This window comes from Oncorhynchus masou, chromosome 23 (assembly GCF_036934945.1).
Source record: "Oncorhynchus masou masou isolate Uvic2021 chromosome 23, UVic_Omas_1.1, whole genome shotgun sequence".
NCBI classification, from domain to species: domain Eukaryota; kingdom Metazoa; phylum Chordata; class Actinopteri; order Salmoniformes; family Salmonidae; genus Oncorhynchus; species Oncorhynchus masou.
The window spans coordinates 21228921-21248424 of NC_088234.1; the positions used below are offsets into that span (position 1 = coordinate 21228921).

General features: G+C 42.1%; 2 protein-coding genes across 2 annotated transcripts; both read left to right on the forward strand.

Annotated features, from left to right (window-relative positions):
• The first annotated feature begins 1184 nt into the window (after nucleotides 1-1184).
• LOC135510548 (uncharacterized) lies at nucleotides 1185-3176 on the forward strand. Its single transcript, XM_064931562.1, has 6 exons — nucleotides 1185-1252; nucleotides 1414-1767; nucleotides 1948-2298; nucleotides 2386-2514; nucleotides 2618-2667; nucleotides 2795-3176. Exons 1-6 carry the CDS (start codon nucleotides 1210-1212, stop codon nucleotides 2918-2920), a joined length of 1053 nt encoding a protein of 350 aa, XP_064787634.1. The 5' UTR covers nucleotides 1185-1209; the 3' UTR covers nucleotides 2921-3176.
• A 13312-nt stretch (nucleotides 3177-16488) lies between these two features.
• On the forward strand, nucleotides 16489-18832 carry LOC135510549 (uncharacterized). The gene is made up of 7 exons (XM_064931563.1): nucleotides 16489-16531; nucleotides 16679-16964; nucleotides 17421-17518; nucleotides 17678-18028; nucleotides 18133-18264; nucleotides 18502-18548; nucleotides 18701-18832. The coding sequence occupies exons 1-7, from the start codon at nucleotides 16489-16491 to the stop codon at nucleotides 18830-18832; spliced, it is 1089 nt and encodes a 362-aa protein (XP_064787635.1).
• The last annotated feature ends 672 nt before the right edge of the window (nucleotides 18833-19504 follow it).

The window sequence follows — 19504 nt, forward strand, 5'->3', positions numbered from 1 at the left end:
AAACAGACGTCAATCAAAATTCACGAGCTCTTAATTAACTGTATTAGCTTTGTTATTTTAACTGTAGCAACTAATACAAGAAATGCGTTGCTTCTCTGCTATTTCATATCGACTTGCTTGTGATAAGATGCATAAAGCATTCAATAATAATGAAGACAATGGAAGTTGAATGTATTTATTTGGGCCATACTCAGGCATCTTGATGTTGTCGTGTTGAAAATTGTTTCCCCCTCTCATGCCACTTATACACCCTCACACACCAAGCAACTGATTTACAGTTACTCTGTGGTCTGTGATCAACACAGGATGAGGATGTCTCCATGCTTTGTTAGGGCCTGCTGGCCTCAGGCACACAATACCTTTGTCTCTCTGCTCCTTTCACTCTTGCCCTCTCTCTTTCTCACTAAGTGTCTCTCTATGTCTCTCTCACTCTCTCTCTCCCTCTGTTTCTCTATTTATGTGGTTTTCAGCCAGATTTCTCAGGACTCTTAGTTCTCTCATACTGTAGGTCATACTACTTCCAATTCAAATTGACAATTTTTGCAACAACAAACCAACTATTTTGATGAGGCAGTTTATCTATACCAAGTCAACTGTGAGCTATGTATTATGTAATTTGATGTGATCAGTACAGTATTCTCAATCAAACACAATCCCTGATTTTAAGTGTGATCTTAGGCCACTAGAACCATGGACTTACTCAATAACAATATCATGGGAGTGCATACTATTCATCTATTCTACTGAGTGTACATCCTGAATGAGAGATCACTAAAAGAATACTGTATCGTATTTGCTATGTTTGTTAGATGTTTTTCGTAGATGTTTTTTGTGAGGTGAAGTGAAGTGACTGTGTGGTGATAGAAGCCCTAGTGGATGACAATGGCATAGCATGCATGGTCCAAAAAGGTCACATTTGAGTCTCATAGACAGCAGCAGATGCAGTGATAAAGAATAAGGGGAACCATACTTTAAAAATGTGTGCTCAATTTGTACAAAACTTTGAGATTCTACCTTTTGGACAATTCTGTGACTCTGAACTATACAAGATACATGTAAAGACACAAAATCGTGACTGAATGAGTCGTCAACAAATATGATGCGTTCAAGTTCGACCAATCACCTGTAACTCCATTGTTGAAGCGTTGTCTACATGGGTGGACTCTTTCCACTCGAGACCCAAGTTGCGAAGAGCTGACAACTTTAAAGATGATCGCACTGTGTCTGATATTTCCACTTCTCGTAGAGATGGGTAAGTCAATATTTTATATTTCTCTGCTTATGTGATGTCCAAACTTGATTTGAAGACCCAAGGTATCCCATTAATGTTTTACAGACACTTTGACCATCCAAAGTTGTATTTAAGGTATGTAACAGCTAATATATTTTTATGTTCTCTAATTCATGGGGTAGCTGGGACTGAATCCTCATCCATCAGTCAGGAGATTGGTCTCATTTCAGGCAACGTTGGAGACACAGTGGTTTTGCGTTGCTTCAATGCAGGCGACATGGGAATAATGTTCTCCTTTTACAAGCAAACTTTTGGAAATATTCCTCAGCTCATCTCAACCATCTATAAGTATGACAGGAATGCAACATTTTACCATGAGTTTAAGGGTAACCCTCGCTTCTCAGTGGAAGGTGGCCAAGGGAAAAATAATCTAATGATCGCAGACGTGGAACCCTCTGATTCAGGCACATACTACTGTGGAAGTGCTTATGGATTCATAGTGGAGTTTGGACAAGGAGTCATTCTCATCATAAAAGGTAAAGAGAAAGTTATTATTACGATACATTGTTTTGTAAATCTGAATTTACAGATATATAGTGTAAATATGATGTATTCTCTTAATTAAACTAAATCTAGATTTAATACTTTTTAATTTATAACACTTGCTACAGAGATGTTCCAGAGAGATTAAATTGGTTTATTGACCTTCTTGTCAGGTTCCGGGTCCAGAAATATGCCTGTTATACAGCAGTCTGTGTCTGAGTCAGTCCAGCCAGGAGACTCTGTGACTCTGAACTGTACAATACACACTGAGACCTGTGCAGGAGAACACAGTGTCTATTGGTTCAGACATGGCTCAGGAGAATCCCATCCAGGAATCATTTACACCCATGGAGACAGGAGTGACCAGTGTGAGAAGAGCCCTGAGGCTGGGTCTCCTACACAGAGCTGTGTCTACAACCTCCCCAAGAGGAACCTCAGCCTGTCTGATGCTGGGACTTACTACTGTGCTGTGGCCTCATGTGGGGAGATACTGTTTGGGAATGGTACCAAGCTGGATATTGAGGGTAGGTTAAACAGCTTTCATTGTTGTTCATATCTCCTATACATATGGTTGCTATTCTGAGTGTCTTCTATTTTTTCTAAAATTTCAGCAGGCGGGAGTGTAGACCCTCTTCTCTTTGTATACTGCCTGGCCGTAACATTGGCCTTTGCGTTTATCTTGATCATTCTCCTTGCCTGCATCATTTACAAGATGAAGAAGACATGTCTGCAGTGCAGTGGTAAGTGATTAAAAGTTGCTTTTCTTTGATGTCACCATCTCTATATGTAGATAAACTGGAAGACGTGGCAGTATCTATAGTGTTTTGTGTCTTTTTTTCTCAGAACTGGTCTCTCAGACAAGAGGTCCTACAATTTCCCGGTCAGATGCAGGGGTAAGAGGAAATCATTTTTTACGTTGCATGTCTTATACAAATACACATTATTAAACTTGGCTTGCTTTACCAAATTGTGCAAACTGTAATACACTTAATATCAACAAAACAATTTTGTTCTTCACAGAGCCAAGATGCAGACAGTCTCCATTACGTAGCTCTGCCTCTGAGCAACAAGAAGAACAGGTCTATAAGACAGAGAGGAAACATGGAGGAAGAGACAGTGGTCATGTACTCTGGAATTAGACAGTAGTATCACGTTTCAGGTATGACCCAGGTGCAGACAGTGTCGAAAAAACAGAGGGGCAGGCAAACGACAGGTCAAAGGCAGACCGGGTTCATTAATCCAGAGAAGGTGCAACAGGTTCAGAATGGCAGGGGTCAATGCAGTCTCAGGGTCAGGCCAGGCAGAATGGTCAAAACCGGGAAGGACTAGGAAACAGGAGCAATAAATAGACAGGAGCAGCTGGTAGGTTTCATGAACAAAACGAACTGGCAACAGATAAACAGAGAACACAGGTGTAAATACACAGGGGATAACGGGGAAGATGGGCGACCATCTGGAGGGGGGTGGTGACAAGCACAAATACAGGTAAAACAGATCAGGGTAGTACTGGATGAATGAAATACTTTCCCCTTCATACTAGTTAGCTCTTTAACTAGCTCTAGCTTTATTAGCTATTTCTATGAATGGATATGCAGAAAAAGGTTCTGAAATCAGTTGTTAACGCTTTTATTAATTAATGTAATACAAAGTATGCATCATTTCATGCATTGCTTCTCTGTCAAACTTATTTTACATTTGATTTGCATTTGTCAAGAAAAATAAATCAATAATTTTCAACTGTTAAACCAAATATATTTTAATAATTTGAACTCATGCATTCTGTTCACACACCTCTGTGGTCATAGTGGAGGGTGTTACAGTGACATTCCACTATTGGAAACTAACCTTTCATAGACCTTTAACACAGGAAGACTAACCTGCAGCAACACACTGCACTCTACTTTTCCTCTCAGGGCCAGAGTACTGTTCACGCCCCTGAGTGCACCAATGGTCTCTTCACACAGTGCTCACAATGTAAAGGTCAATGTCTTCTCATTTATGTGGAGTCAGGTAGTCCCTTGCATCATGTTACAGTATATAACGTAGGCCTCTTTCAACATAATTACTCATAGTGAAAGTGTAGGAGGTTTTCTTCTTTGTTTTCACTTTAAGACCTAGGCCTACAGATTGCACGCCACACAAACCTTCACATACACAGCAAAATATTTACAGGTTTTCTGCGGTCTGCTGTGAAAAATACACAAGGCTGAGGCCATCTACACTTTAAGGCCTGTTGGCCTTCTGCACAGGACCCTCTATGTCTCTCTCTGTGTCTTTCTCTCTCTGTCTCTCTGTGTGGTTTCAGCAGGATGTCTGTGGTGTCAGTCAGTTGTATCACATACTCTTTTTCTCTTCATGTTGTCCTTTTTATCAACAATATAATACTATTTTTATGAGGTAGCTAGTTCTCTATATATAGTCAAATGAAATCTGTGAAAAACTAAATTAACTATTTATTAGGGAATTAGACATGGAGATCTGAAGTCCGTAGTTAAACACAAACCGTGGGTTGAAGTGTGATGTAAAGCATTATCATCATATGGGGCCAAGAAGAAAGAGCCTCCAAATTATATAACCCAAGGGATTTTATCCGTCAATACAGTAGAAAATAAATTGTTTCTCTGTGTTACTAAGTGACTGTGTGGAAGTCATAGAGGCCCTAGAGGATGACAGTGTTATAACATGTGGCCAACCAGGTCCCAACTACTGTATGACTCCCATGGACCACAATGGAAGAAAAACATTAAGTAAAGGGATCCATTGATTCTTGCTGTTGTGTCTTTTACTTTGTGTGGACAAGCCCTGTGTTGGCCAGCTGCAGTACATAGTATTGCAGACAGTATGAGCTGTAGTATACCCAATAAAGAACATATCAACAGTAGTGACATTGTTGAAAAAATAAACCTGAACATCGACATTCAAATTTGCTATGTGATAAAGTTGTGCAACACAGAATCAAGCTGTACAACAAAACAAGAGGACAGTGTTTGTTCCATTCGTGGCCTACTGGGCGTTCTATCGAGTGTTCAGCCAATCAAATTTGACCATCAAAAACAGACGGTACCTGAGATGAACCAATGATCACAAACGCAAGTTTCCATTATTTTCTGTAGAGAGACTGCATTTTACACAGGTCAGTCTCATCCCTTGAAGGAGCATAAAATATTAATAAGCTCCTCACCTTTCTGGAAAGCATGGAAGTAACATCTAGCTCAATTGACTAATGTTATACATGTTTACTATACAATTAACTTCTTGAAACTCCCCATACCGGATCCGGGTTTGTGACTAAAGCCTCAGGCTCATTAGCATAACGCAACGTTAACGATTTCTGAAAATCGCAAATAAAATGAAAATAATGCGTCTGCTCTCAAGCTTAGCCTTTTCTTAACAACACTGTCATCTCAGATTTTCAAAATATGCTTTTGAACCATAGAAATGGACTAATTTGTGTAAGAGTATGCAAAGCTAGCATAGCATTTTGAGTAGCATTTAGCACGCAACATTTTCACAAAAACCAGATAACCAAATAAATAAAATCATTTACCTTTGAAGAGCTTCTGATGTTTTCAATGAGGAGACTCTCAGTTACATACCAAATGCGCAGTTTTTCCTGAAAGCGTCTGTGTGTAGGAGAAATCGTTCCGTTTTCTACATTGCGTCTGGCTACCGAAACGAACCGAAAATTCAGTCACCTACAACGTAAAACTTTTTCCGGATTAACTACATAATATCGACTGAAACATGGCAAACGTTGTTTGGAATCAATCCTCAAGGTGTTTTTTCACATATCTCTTTATTGATATGCAGTTCGTGGAAGCTTGCTTTCCTCTCTGTATCCCATGGAAAAATACTGGCAGGTGACTTTTGCGCACCAATTTCGGCGCAGGACACCGGGCGGACACCTGGTAAATGTGGTCTCTTATGGTCAATCTTCCAATGATCTGCCTACAAATACGTCACAATGCTGCAGACACCTTGGGGAAATGACAGAAAGGGCAGGCTCATTCCTCTCGCATTCACAGCCATATAAGGAGACAATGGAAAACAGAGCCTCAAAAATCCTTGTCATTTCCTGGATGCCATCTCATCTTGGTTTTGCCTGAAGCTCACGTTCTAGGGCACGCACAGAGAATATCTTGGTAGTTCTGGACACGTCAGAGTGTTTTCTTTCGAAAGCTATCAATTATATGCATAGTCCAGCATCTATTTGTGACAAAATATCTTGTTTAAAACGGGAACGTTTTTCATCCAAAAATGAAATAGCGCCCCCATAGATGTAAGAGGTTAAAGTGTTTACCATAGGCGTTTGGAAAATGTTTTAAATGCAGTAAATATAGTTGTTTTTTCAGTAGCATCTCAACCAGTTATTGTTTATCCCACGTCTTCTCAGAAAGCAAAGCTGGGCGACAATGTGACTATTGAACGACACATGACAAGTAAGAACATAAACTACATGGTATGGTACAACATCAGTGCTTCAGTACATTGCTAAATATTCTAAGTACCTGAGGGATGTGCTATTCTACAATACATTTGATGATGGGTGATTCACTGTGATGGCTGGCAAAAATACATTTCACCTCAATATTTCTGCCACAAAGCAAGAGGACATTGGGACCTACTGTAACATAGACAAAGGGAGTCAGGAAGCAGGTGCAGTTAGTGAGTTTAATGATAATGAACATGCTACTGCCTGTCACCAAGGGAGTACTCCAAGGCTCGATCCTAGGCCCCACACTCTTCTCAATTTACATCAACAACATAGCTCATGCAGTAGGAAGCTCTCTCATCCATGTATATGCAGATGATACAGTATTATACTCAGCTGGACCCTCTCCGGATATTGTGCTAAATGCTCTACAACAAAGATTTCTTAGTGTTCAACAAGCTTTCTCTGTCCTTAACCTTGTTCTGAAAACTTCCAAAACAAAGGTCATGTGGTTTGGTAAGGTGTGATTGCTGCCTCTCAGGGTTTGAAGCTTGAGGTAGTCACCTCAAACAAGTACTTGGGAGTATGGCTAGACAGTACACTATTCTTCTCTCAGGCAGGCTAAAGTTAAATCTAGACTTGGTTTCCTCTATAGTAATCATTCCCTTTTCACCCCTGCTACCAAACTATCCCTGATTCAGATGACCATCCTACCCATGCTAGATTACGGAGACATAATTTATAGATCGGCAGGTAAGGGTGCTCTCGAACCGCTAGATGTTCTTTACCATTCAGCCATCAGATTTGCCACCAATGCTCCTTATAGGACACATCACTGCACTCTATACTCCTCTGTAAACTGGTAATCTCTGTATATCCGTCGAAAGACCCACTGGTTGATGCTAATTTATAAAACCCTGTTTGGGCTCACTCCCCCTATCTGAGATATCTACTGTAGCACTCACCCTCCACATACAACACCCTTTTCTGCCAGTCACATTCTGTTAAAGGGCCCAAAGCACACACATACCTGGGTCGCTCGTCTTTTCAGTTTGCTGCAGCTAGCGACTGGAACGAGCTGCAACAAACACTCAAACTGGACTGTTTTATCTCAATCTCTTCATTCAAAGACTCAATCAGGGACACACTGATTTGTGTGATGTATTGTTGTCTCCACCTTCTTGCTCTTTGTGTTGTTGTCTGTGCCCAATAATGTTTGTACCATGTTTGTGCTGCTACCATGTTGTGATCCTACCATGTTGTCATGTTGTGTTGCTGCCATGCTGTGTTGTGTTGTCATGTGTTGATGCATTGCTATATTGTTGTCTTAGGTCTCTCTTTATGTAGTGTTGTCTCTCTTGTCGTGATGTGCGTTTTGTCCTATATTTATATTTGATTTATTTTTCATTTTTAATCCCAGCCCCTTTTTAATCGCAGGAGGCCTTATGCTTTTTGGTAGGCTGTCATTGTAAATAAAAATGTGTTCTTAACTGACTTGCCCAGTTAAATAAAGGTTAAATAAAACAATTAAAATCCGCTGTAGAAGTTGCAAATCCCCCAAAATATTGTAACTCCTTTATGGTGGTTGGGACTGGCTATGACCTGACAGCATCCCTTCTTCTTTTAATCCATCATGACTCCTTGTGGGCCGATCTGGTAACCCAAAAAGAAGACATCCTCCTGATGGAATTGGCACTTCTCCCCTCTGACGTACAGGTGGTTGGCCAGGAGGCATTCCAGGACTACTTGTTCATGAGTGATGTGATTCTCCAAGGTAGATGTGTAGGCAAGGATGTCGTCAATACACACGATCACCTGGAGTCCAAGCAAGTCCCAGAAAACCTCATTGACGAATGCCTGGAACACTGACGGAGCATTGGCTAATCCAAAAGGCATCACCAAGTACTCGTAGTGACCAGACATCGTACTGAAAGCAGATCAAATTGTAGACACTCCACAGGTCCAACTTGGCAAAAAAAAAAAATGGGCCCAACAACCCTCCGTCTTTCTTGGTCACGAAGAAGAAGAGTGCCAAGGCAGGGGAGGTGGACGTGTGAATTAAACCCTGCTCGAGAGCCTCCTGGATGTCCTACATAGTCTTTGTTTCAGCCACCAACAGAGGGTAGATGAGATGCAGAGCCTGCAACCATGTCCATAGCACTGTCCCAGGGGCGATAAGGAAGGAGACAGGTGGCGCGGGTCTTGGAAAAAAAAACTCCCAAAGATCTTGGTATACCCCCGGGATGTTGGCTGAAGGGCAACCCGAGGACTCTCAACTGACGTGGAACCACAGGGAAGGGAAAGCAGGTCTTCTGACATTCGGGTGCCCTCTGCCCAAGAACACTAAGGTAACCTGCCTAAATGACTACCGTCCCATAGCACTCACGTCTGTAGCCATGAAGTGCTCTGAAAGGCTGGTCATGGCTCACATCAACAGTATTATCCCAGAAACCTTAGACCCACTCCAATTTGCATACTGCCCCAACAGATCCACAGATTATGCAATCTCTATTGCACTCCACACTGCCCTTTCACATCTGGACAAAAAGGAACATCTATGTGAGAATACTATTCATTGATGACATCTTAGTGTTCAACACCATAGTGCCCTCAAAGCTCATCACTAAGCTAAGAACCATGGGACTGAAAACCTCCCTCTGCAACTGGATCCTGGACTTCCTGACGGGCCGCCCCCAGGTGGTAAAGGTAGGTAACAACACATCCACCACGCTGATCATCAAAACGGGGGCCCCTCAGGAGTGTGTGCTCAGTCCCCTCCTGTACTCCCTGTTCAATCAGGACTGCACGACCAGGCACGACACCAACAGCATCATTAAGTATGCTGATGACACAACAGTGCTAGGCCTGATCACCGACAATGATGAGACAGCCTACAGGGAGGAGGTCAGAGAACAGATCATGTGGTGCAAGGACACAAACCTCTCACTCAATGTGATCAAGACAAAGGAGATAATAGTGAACTACAGAAAAGGGAGGAACGAGCACGTCCCCATTCTCATTGATGGGGTGTAGTGGAGCATGTTGAGCGCTTCATGTTCCTTGGCATTCACATCACCAAGAAACTAACATGGTCCAAGAGACTGAAAAGATTTGGCATGGGTCCTCAGATCCTCAAAAGGTTCTACAGCTGCACCATCGAGAGCATCCTGATGGGTTGCATCTCTGCCTGGTATGGCAAGGCCCTACATGGGGTAGTGCATGCAGCCCAGTACATCACTGGGGCCAAGCTTCTTGCCATCCAGGACCTCTATACCAGGCGGTGTCAGAGGAAGGCCCTAAAAATGGTCAAAGTCTCCAGCCTCCCTAGACATAGACTGTTCTCTTCGCTAGCGTGTGGCAAGCATTACTGGAGCACCAAGTCTATGTCCAAAATGCTTCTAAACAGCTTATACCCCCAAGCCAAAAGACTCCTGAACATCTAATCAAATGGCTACCCAGACTGTTTGCATTGCCTCCCCCTTTTTTACGCTGCTGCTACTCTGTTGTTATCTATGGGGCGGCAGGTAGCCTAGTGGTTAGTGTTGGGCTTGTTACCGAAGAGTTCCTAGATCAAATCCTCGAGCTGACAAGGTAAAAATCTTTTGTTCTCCCCTGAACAAGGCAGTTAACCAACTGTTCCTAGACCTTAATTGTGAATAAGAATTTGTTCTTAACTGCTTTGCCTAGTAAATCTATGCATATTCACTTTAATAACTCTACCTACATGTACATATTACCTCGACTAATCGGTGCCCCCGCACATTGACTCTGTACCGGTACCCCCTGTATACAGCCTCACTACTGTTATTTTAGTGCTGCTCTTTAATTATTTGTTACTTTTATTTATTTTTTAAAATAATGTTCTTTAAACTGAGGGCTTGTAAGTAAGCACTTTACCGTAAGGTTGTATTCGGTGCATGTGATTTTGAAGTTTGCAGGGACATTGCACCCTGATTACATAATGCACATAGTATCATGCATAGAGTACATTCTATTGACTAACACTTTAGTTGTCTTAAACTATTTTTTAAGCTGTTTCCTGCATCACATCTCTCCGGCCCTAATTAGATTTTCCACTCAGTTTAACTCATCTCTAACCCCTAGGTAATAACCATCAGTCCTCACCACTCACGGTCTTCACACACCTCAGTGAATCAAAACCACAAACATCCATGTCACTAAGAGCACAACTCCCTCTCTTCATAAGAAAAGCCTGAACTAAAAATAGACTTCTTACCTGAGTACATTTTGAAGAGAGCTGATATTGTTGAAAGGATCATCTAAATATCATATCAAATCAAATTGTATTGGTCACATGCACAAATTTAGCATATGTTATTGCGGGTGTAGCGAAATGCTTGTGTTCCTAGCTCCAACAGTGCAGTAGTATCTAACAATTCATAACAATACACAAATCTAAAAGTAAAATAATGAATTCATTCATTTTAGGATGAGCAATGTCAGTGGCATTGACTAAAATACAGAAGAATAGAATACAGTAAATACATATGAGATGAGTAAAGCAGTATGTAAATATTATTTAAGTGACTAGTGATTCCATGTCTATGTATATAGGGAAGCAGCCTCTAAGGTGCAGCGTTGAGTAACCGGGTGGCAGCTGGCTAGTGATGGCTATTTAAAAGTCTGATGGCCTTGAGATAGAAGCTGTTTTTCAGTCTCTCGGTCACAGCTTTGATGCACCTGTACTGACCTCGCCGTCTGGAAGATAGCGGGGCGAAAAGGCCGTGGCTAGGGTGGTTGATGTCCTTGATGATCTTTTTGCCCTTCCTGTGACATTGGGTGGTGTAGGTGTCCTGGAGGGCAGGTAGTTTGCCCCCGGTGATGCGTTGTGCAGACCTCACTACCCTCTGGAGAGCCTTACGGTTGTGGGCGGAGCAGTTGCCGTACCAGGCGGTGATACAGCCGGGCAGGATGCTCTCGATTGTGCACCTGTAGAAGTTTGTGAGTGCTTTGGGTGACAAGCCACATTTCTTCAGCCTCCTGAGGTTGAAGAGGCGCTGCTGCGCCTTCTTCACGATGCTGTCTGTGTGGGTGGACCAATTTAGTTTGTCTGTGATGTGTACGCCGAAGAACTTAAAACGTACTACCCTCTCCACTACTGTTCCATCGATGTGGATAGGGGGGTGTTCCCTCCACGATCAGCTCCTTCGTTTTGTTTACGTTGAGGGAGAGGTTATTTTCCTGGCACCACTCCGTCAGAGCCCTCACATCCTCCTTGTAGACTGTCTTGTCATTGTTGGTAATCAAGCCTACTACTGTTGTGTCATCTGCAAACATGATGATTGAGTTGGAGGTGTGTGTGGCCACGCAGTCATAGGTGAACAGGGAGTACAGGGGGCTGAGCATGCATCCTTTTGAGGCACCTGTGTTGAGGATCAGCGAGGTGGAGGTCTTTTTTACTACCTTCACCACCTGGGGTCAGCCTGTCAGGAAGTCCAGGACCCAATTGCACAGGGCGGGGTTCAGACCCAGGGCCCCGAGCTTAATGATGAGCTTAAAGGGTACTATGGTGTTGAAGGCTGAGGTATAGTCAATGAACAGCATTCTGACGAAGGCATTCCTCTTGTCTAGATGGGATAGGGCAGTATGCAGTGCGATGGTGATTGCATTGTCTGTGGATCTATTGGGGCGGTAAGCACATTGCTGTAGGTCTAGGGTGTCAGGTAAGGTAGGGGTGATCTGATCCTTAACTAGACACTCAAAGCACTTAATGATGACAGAAGTGGGTGCTACGGGGTGAAATTAATTTAGTTCAGTTACCTTTGCTTTGCTTTGCAATGTAAACATTGTAACTGAGACGTTTTCACAAACAATACAAAATGTGAATATGTATATGTGGAGCTTGAAGTACTGCACTTCAATTATCTTTCAATAGGGTGCAGCAGTGTACAAGGAAGTTCCCACAACTGCCTGAACAGTAGAGTTGTCAGCAACTGTCAGAATTGTCAAAATGTTCAAATTGTTCACTAAGAATCATTGAAAATGTACTTTCCTGTGATAGATCATCTGTATAGTCATAATATCTGTCAACAAAGGCCCAACAATTACATTATGTTGCTGTTAACAATCTATAAAAATGTAATATACACCTTTAGTACATGGGAAAAACACACCTATATTTCAGCATCATAGAGTTACTTGCATCCATCAGGCTACTAGGTAGTCATCATCACTGGATCATTGCTACTAACATCAACTAAGTTATTATAAAGTGTAGCTTAGTTACCAGGAGGAGCCACACAATCGTTCAAAATATAAATGGGTAGTAGAGTGCTCTCTATATGACAAAGACAATGACTCATGTGTTTGTGTGTAATTTTGTATCGAGTTCCAGAGTATTTGAATAAGGATGGGAGAAAACCTATTTATTCACGTCATCTCTCCTCTGTAATGTGTTGTCTTCTTTTAGTTGTGTTGATAGCATGTCATTCACACCCACCCCCACACAGTGAACAAGTTAACAGGTACTCTGCAGTCTACTGTAAGCCCAAGACAAGGTCATATCTATGCTTTGGTCAGGTGGCCCTGCTGGCTTTGTGCACACAGGACCCTCCTACCTGCTCTCTGTGTCTCTATGTGGTTTTCTGCAGGATGTCTTTGTGGTGTCACTGTTGTTCTCCCTATCTTTACTTGTAATTCATGATGCCCCTGACAGTTTACAGCCACAGCAAAACAGTTATTTATTAAACTGACTCTAAAATATATTTAGTTACCTGAAATCAGTTACACACCACAGAGAACTGCTGATGAACCCTATTTGAACTCTCTGAGTGAACTGTCTCCTGTGTGATACATTTATTCTAGATCTATGGGCTCAGGGGGAGGGGCCAGTTTATGATGATGTCATGGGAGGCATTTCAGTACATTCTGAATCAGACAAGTCTTATAAGACCACTGCAGGATGCTCTGTCAGAAGGAGACCAATAGAGGAGGAGCCTCCTTCTGATAGATTGCTTCCTATTAGAACAGCACTAACCAGAGAATGAAACAGATGACATAAAATGTGTCACATGTATTAGTTAATAAGCTGGGGTGTCATGTCAGCCATGTACTCTCGGGTGTTACACATAAGTTAGTGCATGTTTCTGTAAATTATATACAGGGAATGTATGACTGACTAAAATGTACGTGTTTCATTCTTTAAGTGTTTCCCCCACATATTTTTTAACCTTTATTTAACCAGGTAGGCTAGTTGAGAACAAGTTCTCATTTACAACTGCGACCTGGCCAAGATAGAGCAAAGCAGTTCGACATATAGAACAACTTTCTCTTGCCTATGGAAGTTACACATGAAATAGGCAATGGTGGCGAAGTAATTACAATATAGGAATTAAACACTGGAATGGTAGATGTGCAGAAGCTGAATGTGCAAGTAGAGATACTGGTCTGCAAAGGAGCAAGATAAATAAATAAATACAGTATGGGGATGTGGTAGTTGAATGGGCTATTTACAGATGGGCTATTTACAGATGGGCTATGTACAGTTGCAGTGATGTGTGAGCTGCTCTGACAGCTGGTGCTTAAGTTAGTGAGGGAGATAAGAGTCTCCAGCTTCAGTGATTTTTGCAGTTCGTTCCAGTCATTGGCAGCAGAGAAATGGAAGGAAAGGCAGCCAAAGGAAGAATTGGCATTGGGGGTGACCAGTGAGATATACCTGCTGGAGCGTGTGCTGGGTGCTGCTATGGTGACCAGTGAGCTGAAATAAGGCGGGGCTTTACCTAGCAAAGACTTGTAGATGACCTGGAGCCAGTGGGTTTGGCGGCAAGTATGAAGCGAGGGCCAGCCAACGAGAGCGTACTGGTCGCAGTGGTGGGTAGTATATGGGGCTTTCGTGACAAACTGGTGATACACTGCATCCAATTTGTTGAGTAGAGTGTTGGAGGCTATTTTGTAAATTACATCGCCAAAGTCGAGGACCGGTCGGATGGTCAGTTTTACGAGGGTAAGTTTGGGAGCATGAGTGAAGGATGCTTTGTTGCGATATAGGATGCCGATTCTAGACTTAATTTTGGATTGGTGATGCTTAATGTGAGTCTGGAAGGAGAGTTTACAGTCTAACGAGACAGCTAGGTATTTGTAGAATTCAGAACCATCCAGAGTAGTGACGGGCAGAATCCGGCTTTAAACTTCTTCACAACAGTATCTCGGACCTGCCTGGCGTGTTCCTTGTTCTTCATGATGCTCTCTGCGCTTTTAACGGACCTCTGAGACTATCACAGTGCAGGTGCATTTATACGGAGACTTGATTACACACAGGTGGATTGTATTTATCATCATTAGTCATTTAGGTCAACATTGGATCATTCAGAGATCCTCACTGAACTTCTGGAGAGAGTTTGCTGCACTGAAAGTAAAGGGGCTGAATAATTTTGCACGCCCAATTTTTCAGTTTTTGATTTGTTAAAAAAGTTTGAAATATCCAATAAATGTCGTTCCACTTCATGATTGTGTCCCACTTGTTGTTGATTCTTCACAAAAAAAATACAGTTTTATATCTTTGTTTGAAGCCTGAAATGTGGCAAAAGGTCGCAAAGTTCAAGGGGGCTGAATACTTTCGCAAGGCACTGTACATAGCTCTCCCTGGCACACCATTTAAATATGACCATAACTGTATCAATTAAATTTATTTATTTTATTTTACATCAGCCGGGGTCACATAGGGCTGTAAAGAAACCCAGCCTAAAACCCCAAACAGCAAGCAATGCAGATGTAGAAGCACAGTGGCTAGGAAAAACTTCCCAGAAATGCCAGACCCTAGGAAGAAACCTAGAGAGGAACCAGGCTATGGGGGGTGGCCAGTCCTCTTCTGGCTGTGCTGCGTGAAGATTATAACAGAACATGGCCAAGATGTTCAAACGGTCATAGATGACAAGCAGGGTCAGATAATAATAATCACAGTGGTTGTAGAGGGTGCAATATGACAGCACCTCAGGAGTAAATGTCAGTTGGCTTTTCATAGCTGATCATTCAGAGTTAAAGATAGCGGGTGCGGAAGAGAGAGAGTCCAAAACAGCAGGTCCGGGACAAGGTAGCACATGCAGTGAACAGGTCAGGTTTCAGTAGCCACAGGCAGAACAGTAGAAACGGAAGCAGCAGCATGACCAGGTGGAATGGGGACAGCAAAGATGCATCAGGCCAGGTAGTCTTGAGGTATGGTCATAGGGCTCATGTCCTCCGGGAGAGGGAGAGAGAAAGAAAGAAAGAATTAGAGAGAGCTTACTTAAATTCACACAGGACACTGGGTGAGACAGGAGAAATACTCCAGATATAGCAGACTGACCCTAGCCCCCCGAAACTATTGCAGCATAAATACTGGAGGCTGAGACAGGAGCGGTATCATCCTGATTCCTCCTTACAAGCAAAAACTCAAACAGGAAGTACCAGCTACACCCTCAATGCGGAAGTGGTCCAATGAAACGGATGTTAAGCTACACGACTGTTTCACTACACCCGACTGGACCAAGACAGAATCCTACTACACCGGTTCTGATGCTCGTCGAATGTGGCAGGACTTGCAAACTATCACAGATTACAAAGGGAAACCCAGCTGTTAGCTGTCCGGTGACGCAAGCCTACCAGATGATCTAAATACCTTCTATGCTCGAGTGTGATGTTAGGCCACTAGAACAATGCACCACCTCAATAACACTATCATGGGAGGGCATTCTATCCATCTTTTCATTTGAGTGTAAATAATGAATGAGAGATCACTAAAAAAGGACTACGTTGATGTGTTTGTTATATGTTTTTCGTAGATTTTTTTTGTGAGGTGAAGATACTGTGTTGTGATAGAAGCCCGAATGGTTAACACCTGCATTGCTTGCTGTTTGGGGTTTTAGGCTGGGTTTCTGTACAGCACTTTGAGATATCAGCTGATGTACGAAGGGCTATATAAATAAATTTGATTTGATTTTGATTTGATTTGACAATGTCATAGCATGCAAATTCCAAAATGGTCACAAATTTGAGTCTCTTAGACAACTGTAGCTGAAGTGATAAATAATAAGTGAAACAGTGCTTCAAAAATGTGTCCTCAATTTGTTCAAATCTAAACGATGCGATTCTACCTGTAGGACAATTCTGAAACTCTGAACTGTACAAGATACACGTAAAGACCACAGTCATGCCTGAGTGAGGCGTAAACAAATATTATGCAGTCCAATTCGACCAATCACCTGTAACTTCATTGTTGAAGTGTTGTCCACATGGGTGGACTCTTTCCACTCAAGACCCAAGTTGTGAAGAGCTGACAACTTTAAAGATGATCACACTGTGTCTGATCTTTCCACTTCTTGTAGAGATGGGTAAGTCAATATTTTACATTTCTCTGCTTATGTGATGTCCAAACTTGATTTGGAGACAAGGTATCCAATTATCGTTCTACAGACATTTTGACAATCCAATGTTGTAATTGAGATATGTAACAGCTAATATATAATAATGTTCTCTAGTTCATGGACTAGCTCGGACTGAGTCCTCATCCATCAGTCAGAAGAATGGTCTCATGTCAGCCAACGTTGGAGACACAGTGGTTTTGCTCTGCTTCAACAAAGGCGACGTGGGAATAATGTTCTCCTGGTACAAGCAAAGTTTTGGAAATATTCCTCAGCTCATCTCAACCATCTATAAGTATGACAGGAATGCAACATTTTACCAGGAGTTTAAGGGTAACCCTCGCTTCTCAGTAGAAGGTGGCCAAGGAAAAAATCACCTAATTTACATTTACATTACATTTAAGTCATTTAGCAGACGCTCTTATCCAGAGCGACTTACAAATTGGTGAATTCACCTTCTGACATCCAGTGGAACAGCCACTTACAATAGTGCATCTAAATCATTTAAGGGGGGGTGAGAAGGATTACTTATCCTATCCTAGGTATTCCTTGAAGAGGTGGGGTTTCAGGTGTCTCCGGAAGGTGGTGATTGACTCTGCTGTCCTGGCGTCGTGAGGGAGTTTGTTCCACCATTGGGGGGCCAGAGCAGCGAACAGTTTTGACTGGGCTGAGCGGGAACTGTACTTCCTCAGTGGTAGGGAGGCGAGCAGGCCAGAGGTGGATGAACGCAGTGCCCTTGTTTGGGTGTAGGGCCTGATCAGAGCCTGGAGGTACTGCGGTGCCGTTCCCCTCACAGCTCCGTAGGCAAGCACCATGGTCTTGTAGCGGATGCGAGCTTCAACTGGAAGCCAGTGGAGAGAGCGGATGTGGAACTCTCTGATACAGGCACAAACTACTGTGGAAGTGCTTTTGGAAACAATGTGGAGTTTGGACAAGGAGTCATTCTCATCATAAAAGGTAAAGAGAAAATTATTATTATGATGATTTTTTTTGTAAATCTGAATTTACTTGTATACAGTGTAAATATGATGCATTCACTGAATAAGATGCGATTTATAACACTTGCCATAGGGATACGCTAGAGAGATTAAATATGTTTATTGACCTTCTTGTCAGGTTCCGGGTCCAGAAATATGCCTGTTATACATCAGCCTGTGTCTGAGTCAGTTCAGCCAGGAGACTCTGTGACTCTGAACTGTACAATACACACTGAGACCTGTGCAGGAGAACACAGTGTCTATTGGTTCAGACATGGCTCAGGAGAATCCCATCCAGGAATCATTTACACCCATGGAGACAGGAGTGATCAGTGTGAGAGGAGCCCTGAGGCTGGGTTTCCTACACAGAGTTGTGTCTACAACCTCCCCAAGAGGAACATCAGTCTCTCTGATGCTGGGACTTACTACTGTGCTGTGGCCTCATGTGGGGAGATACTGTTTGGGAACGGGACCAAGCTGGATGTTGTCCGTAAGTGTTACTTCTGATATTCTTTCATGGTGCTGTGAAGAAATTCAATGTCTGGTGAAGCAAAATGTCCTGAATCTCCTCTATCACTGTCTGAATTTCTACAGATGGTTGTAAGGAGGACCGTGTTCTCTTGGTGTACTGTCTGGGTGCCGCGTTGGGTCTGTGTTTCATCATCATCATTGCCCTTGGTTGCGTTATGTATAAGATAAGAGGTAGAGAATGTGAACAGTGCCGAGGTAAGTTTTATCAATGTGCACAATATGCTGAAACTGTTGGTACAGGGAACATGACATATTTTTGATCATAAAACTTGACTAATTAATTGTTTGATTATAATTATGATGTTGATGATGATGATGTTGTTGTTATTGTTGTTGTTGATTATGATGTTGATGATGATGATATTGTTATTGATGATGATGATATTGTTGTTGTTATTGTTGTTGTTGATGATGATAATGTTTGATTAAAAGGGGCGCCCCCTCAGCCAAGTACTCCGGAGGTCCCCAGTCATAACCAGGTACACAGACCTGGCATTTGTTGAGCTCTCGCTGAATACATTTTTTTTCATTCAATCAAAATATGAAAATTTACACTTTCATTTTTTGCTTCGCCATTAATGTTTTAGTCTAATATCAAATATTTAGATTTTATTGTTGTTATTCTTCTCAGGATCAAGATGTTGACACACTCCACTACGCCGCTCTGAAAGTCATCCACAAGAAATTGAAGGCCGGGAGAGAGAGGAGCGCCATGGAGAGAGACACTGTGTACTCTGGGGTGAGACGCCAAAACATGGACTGAAATGTAGACTTTTGCTCTTTAATAGCTTGCATTGATTTTATGTGTTTCCCACCTTATATAGCTTTATGTATCAGGGAAGTTGTCATTTTCATTTAATTTGTTTTACAAGAAAACATGGACTGAAATGTAGACTTTTGCTTTTTAATAACTTGAATTAGTTGTATGTGTTTCCCACCTTATATAGCTTAATATATCAGGGAAGTTGTCATTGTAAGTCTCTTAAAAGAAAACATGGACTGAAACGTCAGCGTTGCCTCTTTATTAACTTGAATTGCTTGTATGTGTTTCTCACTGTATAAAGCTTTATATATTAGTGAAGTGTCTTTCAATGCCTTGTATTCTGTCAAATTCCTTTTTACATTGGTAATGTTGTGCAGATTAAATAAAATACTAAACTGCTGTCATACAGAGAGAGGTATTGTGTGATTTTCCCTCAGGTTTTTCCCTTGCTCTTAAATTTCTACAGCGGTTTCACTGGTGGGTTTGCAGGGAAGAACAATAACACCACAACTGATTTTGGGCAACAACATCAGAGTAGATTGAGGTTTATGCTCAATGTAACATTAGATCATCCTGATGACAATATGTGCATATATGCATGCATGGAGTCCATTCTATTGACTAACTCTTTCAGTCATCTCTCCTTTGTAAGCTGTATCCTGTATCACATTT

Coding starts and splice junctions, on each gene's coding strand:
- LOC135510548 (XM_064931562.1), top strand. CDS start 1,210: ATGATCGCACTGTGTCTGATATTTCCACTTCTCGTAGAGATGG. Junction 1,253..1,413: donor TCCACTTCTCGTAGAGATGG/GTAAGTCAATAT, acceptor TTCATGGGGTAG/CTGGGACTGAATCCTCATCC. Junction 2,515..2,617: donor GACATGTCTGCAGTGCAGTG/GTAAGTGATTAA, acceptor TTTTTTTCTCAG/AACTGGTCTCTCAGACAAGA.
- LOC135510549 (XM_064931563.1), top strand. CDS start 16,489: ATGATCACACTGTGTCTGATCTTTCCACTTCTTGTAGAGATGG. Junction 16,965..17,420: donor TACATTTACATTACATTTAA/GTCATTTAGCAG, acceptor GCCAGTGGAGAG/AGCGGATGTGGAACTCTCTG. Junction 18,029..18,132: donor GACCAAGCTGGATGTTGTCC/GTAAGTGTTACT, acceptor GAATTTCTACAG/ATGGTTGTAAGGAGGACCGT.